This window comes from Salvelinus sp. IW2-2015, linkage group LG18 (assembly GCF_002910315.2).
Source record: "Salvelinus sp. IW2-2015 linkage group LG18, ASM291031v2, whole genome shotgun sequence".
Lineage (NCBI taxonomy): Eukaryota > Metazoa > Chordata > Actinopteri > Salmoniformes > Salmonidae > Salvelinus > Salvelinus sp. IW2-2015.
In genome coordinates this window covers 32,642,163-32,655,156 of record NC_036858.1, presented here as the reverse complement: position 1 = coordinate 32,655,156, position 12,994 = coordinate 32,642,163, and the positions used below count along the sequence as shown (strand labels likewise).

At 46.9% G+C, this 12,994-nt stretch overlaps 1 protein-coding gene across 2 annotated transcripts in view; it reads left to right on the top strand.

The window, feature by feature from the left end:
- Positions 1-12,994, top strand: part of LOC111978155 (ninein-like protein) — a 45,767-nt gene that overhangs the window by 25,050 nt on the left and 7,723 nt on the right. The window contains exons 10-18 of one of the 2 annotated variants that reach the window (XM_024008038.3): positions 6,659-6,799; positions 6,994-7,168; positions 7,694-7,804; positions 7,934-8,023; positions 8,629-8,773; positions 9,530-9,598; positions 9,702-9,826; positions 10,031-10,398; positions 10,675-12,117. In XM_024008038.3, the coding sequence (XP_023863806.1) occupies positions 6,659-6,799; positions 6,994-7,168; positions 7,694-7,804; positions 7,934-8,023; positions 8,629-8,773; positions 9,530-9,598; positions 9,702-9,826; positions 10,031-10,398; positions 10,675-12,117 (2,667 nt within the window). The remainder of the gene's footprint in view (positions 1-6,658; positions 6,800-6,993; positions 7,169-7,693; positions 7,805-7,933; positions 8,024-8,628; positions 8,774-9,529; positions 9,599-9,701; positions 9,827-10,030; positions 10,399-10,674; positions 12,118-12,994) is intronic. The other variant, XM_024008039.3, reaches the window with a different exon arrangement.

Here is a 12,994-nt window from a genome sequence, read left to right as displayed (position 1 = left end):
CATAAAGGTCATGTAAACTGACTGCTATTATCTCATAGAACAAACCATGTAATATTTCCTAAGCCTGTGTTAACTTCAGAGCTTATTTTCTGCACTCATCCCAAAACCCCAGTCATTTCCCCCCCATAGGAATGACTGAACGAACCATTGGTAACTAATTTCCTTTTTTTTTTAGGACTACAAGCTGGCGAGCTCTGTTGCATCCCCTGGGTTAATTTCATGTATGAGCCAGTGACCCTTAATTAATTTACATCAACTGTTTATTGATTTCATGGTCAGGCATTGCTTTAAGGGGAATCATTGGTTCAACTTCACTAATGTGCAGAGAAACTGTAGCCCACAAAATGGATTTTACTACGACTCCGCCGAGAGATGTTGACGATGCTTTTATATTGATGATTGTAAAAGTCATTGCTTTGTCAATTTAATGACCAACTTTGGAACCAAAATACAGCACTCTTTCATTTAAGTATTAATTTGCCAGTATTCAACTGCCGTGGTAAGCCCATTTGGATTCTATATGCTTAATGTAGATATGATTTTTTTGCTGAGTTGATATTATATCAACTCTTCTTTCAAAGATAATTCGTAAAAATCCAAATAACTTCACAGATCTTCACTGTAAAGGGTTTAAACACTTTTTCCCATGTTTGTTCATTGAACCATAAACAATTAATGAACAGGCACATGTGGAACGGTCGTTAAGACACTAACAGCTTACAGACGGTAGGCAATTAAAGGTCACAGTTATGAAAACGTAGGACACTAAAGAGGCCTGTCTACTGACTCTGAAAAACACCAAAAGAAAGATGCCCAGGGTCCCTGCTCATCTGCGTGAACGTGCCTTCGGCATGCTGCAAGGAGGCATGAGGACTGCAGATGTGGCCCGGGCAATAAATTGAAATGTCCGTGCTGTGAGACGCCTAAGACAGCGCTACAGGGAGACAGGACGGACAGCTGATCATCCTAATAGTGGCAGACTACATGTAACAACACCTTTATTTTTATTTATTTATTTAACCTTTATTTAACCAGGTAGGCAAATTGAGAACACGTTCTCATTTACAATTGCGACCTGGCCAAGATAAAGCAAAGCAGTTCGACACATACAACAACACATAGTTACACATGGAGTAAAACAAACATATAGTCAATGATACAGTGAAAAAAAAAATAAGTCTATATACAATGTGAGCAAGTGAGGTGAGATAAGGGAGGTGAAGGCAAACAAATATATGTATAAATAAATAAAAATATAAAAGCCATGGTGGCGAAGTAAATACAACACAGCAAGTAAAATAAAAACTAAAAACACTGGATGGTTGGTTTGCAGTGGAAGAAAGCGCAAAGTAGAGAACAGAAATAATGGGTGCAAAGGAGCAAAATAAATAAATAAATACAGTAGGTAAAGAGGTAGTTGTTGGGCTAAATTATAGATGGGCTATGTACAGGTGCAGTAATCTATGAGCTGCTCTGACAGCTGGTGCTTAAAGCTAGTGAGGGAGATAAGTGTTTCCAGTTCAGAGATTTTGTAGTTCGTTCCAGTCATTGGCAGCAGAGAACTGGAAGGAGAGGCGGCCAAAGGAAGAATTGGTTTTGGGGGTGACCAGAGAGATAAACCTGCTGGAGCGCGTGCTACAGGTAGGTGTTGCATGGTGACCAGCGAGCTGAGATAAGGGGGACTTTACCTAGCAGGTCTTGTAGATGACCTGGAACCAGTGGGTTTGGCGACGAGTATGAAGCGAGGCCAGCCAACGAGAGTGTACAGGTCGCATGGTGGGTAGTATATGGGGCTTTGGTGACAAAACGGATGGCACTGTGATAACTGCATCCATTTATTGAGTAGGTTTTGGGGCTATTTTGTAAATGAATCACCGAAGTCGAGGATGTAGGATGGTCAGTTTACAAGGGATGTTGGCAGCATGAGTGAAGGATGCTTTGTTGCGGAATAGGAAGCCAATTCTAGATTTAACTTTGGATTGGAGATGTTTGATGTGAGTCTGGAAGGAGAGTTTACAGTCTAACCAGACACCTAGGTTTGTAGTTGTCCAACATATTCTAAGTCAGAGCCGTCCAGAGTAGTGATGTTGGACGGCGGGCAGGTGCAGGCAGCGATCGGTTGAAGAGCATGCATTTAGTTTTACTTGTATTTTTAGAGCAATTGGAGGCCACGGAAGAGAGTTGTATGGCATTGAAGCTCGCCTGGAGGGTTGTTAACACAGTGTCAAAAGAAGGGCCAGAAGTATACAGAATATGTGTCTTGCGTAGAGGTGGATCAGAGAATCACCAGCAGCAGAGCACATCATTGATGTATACAGAGAAGAGAGTCGGTCCAAGAATTGAACCCTGTGGCACCCCATGGAGACTGCCAGAGGCCGGACAACAGACCCTCCGATTTGACACACTGAACTCGATCAGAGAAGTAGTTGGTGAACCAGGCGAGGCAATCATTAGAGAAACCAAGGCTGTCGAGTCTGCCGATGAGGATGTGGTGATTGACAGAGTCAAAAGCCTTGGCCAGGTCAATGAATACGGCTGCACAGTATTGTTTCCTATCGATGGCGGTAAGATATCGTTTATGACCTTGAGCGTGGTAGGTGCACCCATGACCAGCTCTTGAACCAGATTGCACTAGCGGAGAAGTATGGTGGATTCGAAATGGTCCGGTAATCTGTTTGTTGACCTGGCTTCGAAGACCTTAGAAAGGCAGGGTAGGATAGATATAGGTCTGTAGCTGTTAGGGTCAAGAGTGTCCCCCCTTTGAAGAGGGATAACCGCAGCTGCTTTCCAATCTTTGGAATCTCAGACGACCAGAAAGAGAGGTTGAAAAGGCTAGTAATAGGGGTGGCAACAATTTCAGCAGATAGTTTTAAAAGAAAGGGTCCAGATTTTCTAGCCCGGCTGATTTGTAAGGGTCCAGATTTTGCAGCTCTTTTAGAACATCAGCTGACTGTATTTGGGAGAAGAGAAATGGGGGAAGGCTTGGGCGAGTAGCAGAGGGGAGGCAGTGCTGTTGTCCGGGGTAGGGAGCCAGGTGGAAAGCAATGGCCACCGTAGAAAAATGCTTATTGAAATTCTCAATTATAGTGATTTGTCGGTGGTGACAGTGTTTCCTATCTTCAGAGCAGTTGGAAGCTGGAGGAGGTGTTCTTATTCTCCATGACTTTACAGTGTCCCAGAACTTTTTTGAATTTGTGTTGCAGGAAGCAATTTTTGCTGAAAAAGCTAGCCTTGGCTTTTCTAACTGCCTGTGTATACTGGTTTCTAGCTTCCCTGAAAAGTTGCATATCACGGGGGCTGTTCGATGCTAATGCAGAACGCCATAGAGTTTTCTGTTGGTTAAGGGCAGTCAGGTCAGGAGAGAACCAGGGCTATATCTGTTCCTGTTCTAAATTTCTGAATGGGGCATGCTTATTCAAGATGGTGAGGAAGGCATTTTTTAAAAATGTCCAGGCATCCTCTACTGACGGGATGAGATCAATATCCTTCCAGGATACCTCGGCCAGGCTCGATTAGAAGGCCTGCTCGCTGAAGTGTTTCAGGAGCGTTTGAGCAGTGATGAGTGGAGGTCGTTGACCGCTGACCCATTACGGATGCAGGCAATGAGCAGTGATCGCTGAGAATCTTGGTTGAAACAGCAAGGTGTATTGGAGGGCAAGTTGTTAGGATGATACTATGAGGGTAACCGTGTGTTACGAATTGGGGTGGTACCTGGTAGGTTCATTGATAATTTGTGTGAGATTGAGGGCATCAAGCTTAGATTGTAGGGTGGCTGGGGTGTTAAGCATGTTCAAATTAGGTCGCCTAGCAGCACGAGCTCTGAAGATAGATGGGGGGCAATCAGTTCACATATAGTGTCCAGAGCACAGCTGGGGCAGAGGGTGGTCTATAGAGGCAGGCAACGGTGAGAGACTTGTTTTAGAGAGGTGGATTTTTTAAAAGTAGAAGTTCAAATTGTTTGGGACAGACCTGAGTAGTAAACAGAACTCTGCAGGCAATCTTTGCAATAGATTGCAACACCGCCCCCTTGGCCGTTCTATCTTGTCTGAAATCTTGTAGTTGGGGATGAAAATGTCAGAATTTTTGGTGGTCTTTCTAAGCCAGGATCAGACACGGCTAAAACATCGGGGTGCAGAGTGTGCTAAAGCAGTGAACAAAAAACTTAGGGAGGAGGCTTCTAATGTTAACATGCATGAAGCCAAGGCTATTACGGTTACAGAAGTCATCAAAAGAGAGCGCCTGGGGAATAGGAGTGGAGCTAGGTACTGCAGGGCCTGGATTCACCTCTACATCACCAGAGGAACAGAGGAGGAGTAGGATAAGGGTACGGCTAAAAGCTATGAGAATTGGTTGTCTAGAACTTCTAGAGCAGAGAGTAAAAGAAGTTTCTGGGGCGATAAATAGCTTAAAGGAATAATGTACAGACAAAGTATGGTAGGATGTGAATACAGTGGAGTAAACCTAGGTATTGAGTGTGATGAAGAGATATGTCTCTAGAAACATCATTGAAACCAGGTGATCATCGCATATGTGGTGGTGGAACTGTGAGGTTGGATATGTATAGTGAGCAGGGCTAGAGGCTCTACAGTGAAATAGCCAATAAACACTAACCAGAACAGCAATGGACAAGGCATATTTACATTAAGGAGAGCATGCTTAATCGAGTGATCAATAAGGGTCCAGTGAGTAGAGGTTGGTTGGGGTCACGGCGATCCAGACAGCTGGCCGGTAGATGGCTATCGGTAGCAAAATAGCATAGTATGGAAGTCTATTTGTAGATACCTTGTGCGTTTCCGTCGGGTAGTTAGTGGGTTCCGTGTGGTAGAGGGGATCAATCCAAATTGGCAAAATAGATATAGTGACCCAAGAAAAAATAAAAAATAATAATAAATATAATTGTCCGATATACTTATTCAGAAGCAGCCGATAAGACAGCTAACGGTTAGCGGGCCCCAGATGAGCGTTCAGGTAACGTCGGACGGAGTGCCAGTTGGATAACTCCCTCGGCAGATAACTCGGCAGTCAGGTCGTGAAGGCCGGTGGTGCTCCGTATCTGCAGCAACAACAAAAACAAAAAAACAAAAACGGGTCCGGATAGGTGACTGTAGCCCAGGAATGGCTGATGGAATCCTCAGTGGCTAGCTCCGGAATGATTTGATTTTGCTCCGGGATCGACGTAAGCCAATAGTCACACGTTTGCTAGCTAGCTAGCTGCAAATGTCCAGAGCCTGCGGCTGAAATCCGGGAAACTGAGAGAAAAAAAAGTCCCGGAATGCTCCGGTCCGAGTCGCGTTGCACAAAAGTGCCGGTAGATTATCGAGCTAAAGGAATAGCTGATGACCACAAAACGTGGGCAGCTGAAACACCAACGCTAGCCAGAGACCGGCTAATGTGGGCAGCTACAGATTAGCTTCTGGCTAGCTATCGGATAGCTTCTGGTTAGCTTTCTGGCTAGCTTCTGAATTAGCCCCTGGCTAGCTTCCACGGTGGATTTTCAGACCTGCACAGGATCGGTACATCCGAACATCACACCTGCGAGACAGGTACAGGATGACAACAACAACTGCCCGCATTACACCAGGAAAGCACAACCCCTCCATCAGTGCTCAGACTGTCCGCAATAGACTGAGAGCGGCTTGACTAAGGGCTTGTAGGCCTGTTGTAAGGCAGGTCCTCACCAGACATCACCGGCAACAACGCCGCCTATGGGCACAAACCCACCGTCACTGGATCAGACAGGACTGGCAAAAAGTGCTCTTCACTGACGAGTCGAGGTTTTGTGTCATCAGGAGTGATGGTCGGATTCGCGTTTTTCGTCGAAGGAATAAGCGTTACACCGAGGCCTGTACTCTGGAGCGGGATCGATTATGTTGAGTGGCCGTCATTGGCCTGGGGCGGTGTGTCACAGCATCATCGGACTGAGCTTGTTGTCATTGCAGGCAATCTCAACGCTGTGTGTTACAGGGAAGACATCCTCCTCCCTCATGTGGTACCCTTCCTGCAGGCTCATCCTGACATAACCCTCCAGCATGACAATGCCACCAACCATACTGCTCGTTCTGTGCGTGATTTCCTACAAGACAGGAATGTCAGTGTTCTGCCATGGCCAGCCAAGAGCCCGGATCTCAATCGCATTGAAGCACGTCTGGGACCTGTTGGATCGGAGGGTGAGGGCTAGGGCCATTCCCCCCCAAAAATGTCTGGGAACTTGCAGGTGCCTTGGTGGAAGAGTGGGGTAACATCTCACAGCAAGAACTGGCAAATCTKGTGCAGTCCATGAGGGGGAGTTGCACTGCAGTACTTAATGCAGCTGGTGGCCACACCAGATACTGACTGTTAATTTTTATTTTGACCCCCCCCCTCCCTCCCTTTGTTCAGGGACACATTATTTCATTTCTGTTAGTCACATGTCTGTGGAACTTGTTCAGTTTGTTTCAGTTGAAGAATCTTATGTTCATACAAATATTTACACATGTTAAGTTTGCTGAAAATCAACGCCGTTGACAGTGAGAGGACGTTTCTTTTTTTGCTGAGTTATATATATGTGTGTGTGTGCTGTTAAAGTTAGTCCTTCGTGATGTACTGCGCTATTGGGTCATTCTGGTGAGTGATGTGGTAAGGTCCATGCTGAAATGTTTGTCCACTGGCTGTCCCTCAGGGTCCTAGCAGACCAGGCATGTCGGGAGAGGGACAAGGTAAAGGCCAACCTGGAGTGGGCCGACAGAAGGAACCTCCAGCTGGTCAGCGAGGTGGATGACAGACACGCTGCCATTGAGTCACTGAATGAAACCAAAATCAAGTAAGACCTGTTCTTCCTTCTCGTTATAGATTACAGACTGATCTGGTGGTTGGAAAATCTTGCTTGACTGGTTGTGATTTGTCATGATCTGAGTGTGACCTGTTGACCTTGTTGAATGTACTATCATGTACTGTAAAGTAGCTCCTGTTGAATGGAGGAGAGGCAATGTAGTCAAACTTCTCTCTGATTGGCAGGGGTCTGGAGCAGGAGTTCCGGGATAGGCTTACGGCCCTGCGTTGTGAATCTGCGCAGGAGAGCGAGGTCCTGCTGCAGCAGGTGGAGCGTGAGCGGGCCAAGCTCAAAGAGGAAGTGGAGGTCCTACGGGCACATGATGCCAGTCTGCACGAGGAAGTCTGCAATGCCACCCAGGTGCCTGGCCCTATAGAGATGCCCCATGAGGTTTTTACAATGAGAAAAGCGTGCTAATAAGACAGGCAATTGTTTGACCACCCCTCCTACAAGATTCCTTGAGCTTAACCTCCTATTTTTGATTTCATTGCTTTAGGCTCCTTAAGCTTTTGAATACACTTTTGTGTGAGTATAAACTGGTTAACGTTCTGCAAGGAATTTTTCATCTCCCTCCCAGTCTCTTCTTTAGACTAGAGAACTCAAAGGAGAGGATTAGATTAGCCCATGTGATTTTTTGTTGTTGTTTGTTTTGTCTTGGCCTTCCTGCTTGCAACATCCACCATCAGACACAGACACGCTCTATTCACACTCCAACTAGACCCACCCGCTCACAGACAACCAACCAATGGCAGACTGTTGCTTAGCTTCTTAACAATCCGCCCGTTGTTAGTACCCCTATTGTTCTCTATTGTGGGGTGATTATACTGTGTTGGATATCTTAAAGCGTTATCGTATCACTAAGTAACCCTCCCTCTGGGCTAACAGGAGAATGGCCGTTTGGAGGAGGAGGGCAGTGTTCTGAAGGGGAAGCTGTCAGAGACCGAGAGAACCATCTCTAAACTGCAGAGAGACCTGGACCAGCTCCTACTAGACAAGGTGAGAGGGAGCTATGTGAGGATGGGCGTGATGATGTCATTCTGTGGTAACTCATCCCTCTGGTAAAACTGCATAGCTCACTCCCTATGAATGATTGATGGCGGTTTCCGTTTTGGTTGGCTGACGTAGTTTGGGAGCCTGGATCCAAACAACACGGAACTGCTTAACCAGGAGGAGCGCTTCTCTGAGATCATCAAGGAGTACGAGCTGCAGTGCCGGGTAAGCGAGAGAGGGAGCCAGAGAAAGTGTGCGTGTGTATGTGTGCTTGAGTCTGTGTTTTAAAGAATCATGCCTTGCGTGGAAGCCCCGAGGGGGCTTGACCTAGCCTGGTTACCAGACTTTTTAGCGAACATTCCACTAATTTGTCAAAGGACAGGAGTGGCAAGGAGTGGATTGTAAGCTAAAAAGACTGTTACCAAGACTAGGCTTGACCTGGTTTACCTTTCACAATTTTCCAAAGCCTAGCAATTGGTTATACACGGCATGCATAACATTCATGATTCATGGCAAACATTTTTTTTTCTCACTTGCCTGTACAGAGTTGAGATCTGTTTTTGAGTGTATCATGACAAGCCTCTTAATTTATCCAAATGCCTCCCATTTTTGGGAACCTAGAAAGTGAAGGTGAGCGTGTGTTATTCTGGGTTCACAGAATGAGTGTTGCTGTGTGGCTTTACTAGCATGTGCACGTGGCAGTTGGTGAGGACATTGTTGACTGGTGCTGCTCTATCTCTATAGTAAGTCTGCTGTGTTTTGCTGGAAGTGCTATTTATGTTTGTCTGAAGTGTCACCACTCTGCTAAATGACAAGTTTGTGTGTCACAGGCGCTGCGGGACCGGAATGACGAGTTGAACTCGGAGGTGGATTTTTTAAAGAGTCAGGGGATGGGGAGGAGATCCAGACAGGAAAGGGACACATCCACACACGCCTGGTCCAGCCGACGATCACTGACTACTGAGTCAGACTCTGGTAAATCCCTGTTTTCAMCCGATTTTTGTCTTTAGAATCTATATTTGTGTTAAACAATATTTAAATATGTTCTTTTCTCGTTTTCAGTTTTTACTTTGAAATGTATACTGAACAAAAATATAAAYGCAACATGCAACAATTTCAGTTAGTTCATATAAGGAAATCAGTCAATTGAAATAAATTCATTAGGCYCTAATCTAGGGATTTCACGATTGGGCAKGGGTGCAGACATGGGTGGTCCTTGGAGGGCCCCCCACACGAGGTGAAGGAGCCGGATTTGGAGGTCCTGAGCTGGCGTGGTTACTCCCTCAACTTGACATCTGTGGCATTATTGTGTGACACARCTGCACATTTTTWAAGTGGCCTTTTGTCCCYAGCACAAGGTGCACCTGTGTAATGATCATGCTGTTTAATCAGCTTCTTGATATGCCACACCTGTCAAGTAAATGGATTATCTTGGCAAAATAGAAATGCTTACTAACCGGGATGTAAACACATTTGTGCACAAAATTTGAGAGAAATACGCTTTGTGCGTATGGAAAATGTCTGGAATTTTTTACATGTTGCGTTTCTTTTTTGTTCAGTATATTTATTTAAACATACTGTATACTAAAGTTTTAACTGAACATTTTATAAAATGTTGTTCTCTAATGCACTTACACACACCTTTTCATTCCTCAACTCAGTCTCTCCAGTTACAGTTTAGCTTAAGTCACTTAACTACTCTTTACTGTAATCTTGTCCATTGTGCTTCAGATGACCCTGAGATGAAGAGAGGCATTTCTCCCATGGCTAGGAAAAAGCTTCAAGTGGCTGATAAGAATGGTAAGAATTGGAAACGTCAATATTTATTTATTTTTTTCCCCTCTGTAAAAGCCTGTTGGGTGTGACTTGCACAACCTTGGTTATTTTGTTTCTGTTCCCTCAGGCCTGGGTTCTCTGGAGAGTCTGCCAGGTCTTGTTGTGAGCATTGAGACTGAGATGGCCATGGGACAGCTTAAGGAGAGGCACAGCCAAGAGGTGCAGGACCTGAAGATTGAGTTAGAGACCAAGGTAGAGAGGAGGCGTTGTGACACACAGGCTCACGCATTTTTGTATAGTTTTAATTATCGTCTCCTATTTTTTTGTCGCGAAAATAAGAGGTCCAATTGTAGGTAATTTGAGTGAAACGATGTAAAAAAAGGAAGTTCAGTACATGGGAAGTGTATTTTTCAAATTCTGGGATATCCCTGACCCCTCATCATTCTCGCCACAAAGGTGAACTTCTACGAGCGCAGCCTGGAGCTGATGCGGCAGAACATGGAGGTGGAGAGGAAGGACATCTCTCAGGGCTTCAAGGTGGAGATCAGTGATCTGGAGGAGCAGAAGGCCCAGGTGGAGGAGCAGGTTAAGAGGCTCAGGGAGGAAGTGGAGAAGCTGCAGGCCCAGCTACAGCGCAGCTCCGGGGGCCTGGGAGGGCTAGGCTGGGGCACTGACCAGGAGAGAAGGGCCCAGCGCGAACAGGCAGAGCTGGAGCAGAACTATGCCCGGGAGATCAGTAACCTGGTCCAGAGGCTGACCTCAGAGAAAGACCAGCTGGAGGCTGAGCTGAAGCTCAGAATGGACCAGGAAGTGCTGCTCGTAAGGTGGGTGTGGCCAWCTTATCTTACTCCCATGGCCTGTATTTTGTAATTCAACTCAATTCATTTCAAGTTTACATTGTTGTATAGGTTGGCTACCTGTTTCTCTTCTTTTTAAATAATTTTTTTGTGGCAACCGTAGTCCCTACAACTTCATCCCTTTAACTCATAACACATACAAAACAATGGTGTATATGTGAACTGGGAATGGTGTACTGTGTGTATGTACAGTTTAAGTATCTGTTTGTGTGCCTAAGTGAACAGTCTGTGCTATGTAATCAGGCAAGAGGCAGARCAGCAGGTGTCTCAGATGAAGACACAGCAAGACCAGGCCCAGCACAGCCTCATGCACCAGCTACGCTGTGAGCGCCTGCTGCTGCAGGAACCAGAGCAGGAGAGGCACAGGGAGAGGCTCCACAGCACAGAGAGGGCGAGTGAGGAGCAGGCCAGGATCTGCAGCCGGGCCGCTGTGGAAAGGAAGAGGCTGGAGGAGGAGCACCAGGAGGAAGTTCAGCAGCTGAAGGAGCACATAGCCAGTCTGCAAAAGCAGGCTGATCTGGCCTCCGAGTCACACATACAGCACAGTCAGTCAGAGGCTGAACTGGAAGAGACTTGCAGTCAACTGCAGGCCAGACTGGAGGTGGTTTGTGCCCAGCTAGAGGAAAACACTGTGTCTCTGGCGTTTCATGAGGCTTTGACCGAGCGCCTGACCTCTGAACAGCAAGCTGTAGAGGAGCTGGGGTTGGTGAGGGATAGAGAGGGAGTGCTCTTCAGTGAGGTGTCTCAGCTAAGCGAGGAGCTGCGTATTCTACGGTCTGAATCTGAGAYACTTCTTCAGGACAAAGAAATGGTGGCAGAGAATTGCAGCCGTCTGTCCTGTGCTTTCATRCAACAGCAAGTTCAACTGAGGGCCAAAGAGGAAGACACGGAGACCCTGAGGGGRGRGTTGGAGACGGCACGGGAGGCCTTAATAAACGAAGTTGAGCRACGCTCAAGGCAGACTGCTGAGCTGGTCTCCCTGAAGACGGACCGAGCAAAGCTGATGGAGGAGCTGAGAAAACGCACGACTACCATTGACCGTCTGCAGTCAGATCTTGACTGTGTCACTGAGGAGTTAGACCAATGGAAGAGGGCAGAGGAGAATCTACAGGAAGCCTTGAGGCAGGAACGAACCAAGGTCACACAGATCCAATCCACCCTGGACCTGGAGAGGGAAGAGACGGGCAGTCTGAGCCAGGAGAACGCCCACTACATCCACCTGGCAGACCAACTCTCCAACCAGATCGTMGAAATGGAAACTGAATCATCCAAACTCCGAGACCACATCCAAGAGCTGAAAGCCCAACTGAGTGAAACGTTCAACCTGGTTTCTAATCTAAGGACCCAGCTAGAGGCCAAATCCACAGAGGTACACCACCTTGTATCAGATATGAAGCAGATGGCAGGTCTGTTAGAGATGACGGAAGCCCTGTCTAATAAGCACTATTGGGAAGAGGAGCTGCGGAACTCCCAGCTGGAGACCAAGGAGAGTGAGCTGCGCTCCCTCAGAGGAAAAGCTGGCAGAACTGTCCAGCTCCAGCAGGCTCTGCTGTCCTCTCGGGCAGAGGTCCACRGGTTGGAGGAGGCCTTTGAGAAGGAGAAGGGCAGGATGAAGGAGCAGCTGGTGGAGATGGAGAAGCTGKTCATGGCTCTGGAGATGGTGATGGACCCTGCCAGTCCACACAGGTTTGTGACGTGCAGGCCGGTCACCAGAAATCAAACCTACATTCGAATGACTAACCTTCAGCTGCCTGATTGCAATGTTTTCTTCCCCAAATATGAGATTTGAATGACTAATTGCAACCGACCAGCTCTCATCTGAAAGAGATCCTCACCTTTTTCTCTTCAGAAACCTTCTGTCTTGGGCCTCCCGAGTGGCGCAGCGGTCTAAGGCATTACATCGCAGTGCTAGAGGCGTCACTACAGATCCGGGTTTGATCCTGGGCTGTGTCGCAGTCGGCCGCGACTGGGAGACCCATGAGGCGGCGCACAATTGGCCCAGCATCGTCCGGGTTAGGGGAGGGTTTGGCCGGCTGAGATGTCCTTGTCCCATCGCGCTCTAGCGACTCCTAGTGGCGGCTGGGTGCATGCACGCTGACTTCAGGTTGCCAGCTGTACAGTGTTTCCTCCGACACATTGGTGCGGCTGGCTTCCGGGAGCAGTGTGTCAAGAAGCAGTGCGGCTTGGCGGGTCGTGTTTCGGGGGACGCATGGCTCTCGACCTTCGCCTCTCCCAAGTCCGTACAGGAGTTGCAGCGATGGGACAAGACCGTACCAATTGGATACCATAAAATTGGGGAGAAAAAAGTGGTAAAAAGTACAATTTCAACAAMMAAAAAAMTGTCTTCAACCATTTCTACACCTCCAACATCGAACTGTCTGGAATGCATTAACAATTTACTGTCTCTCTCTAATGGAATGGTTTTCACCTAGGTGTGCATGCTAGTAGATTTAATTTGTGTGAATAACATTTGTATCATTTGAATGTTTACCTGTCTAATTCCGTGTCCATTTTACTTCACCACAGAAGTGCATTGATTTCACCCAGTTTTATTTGGAACTCA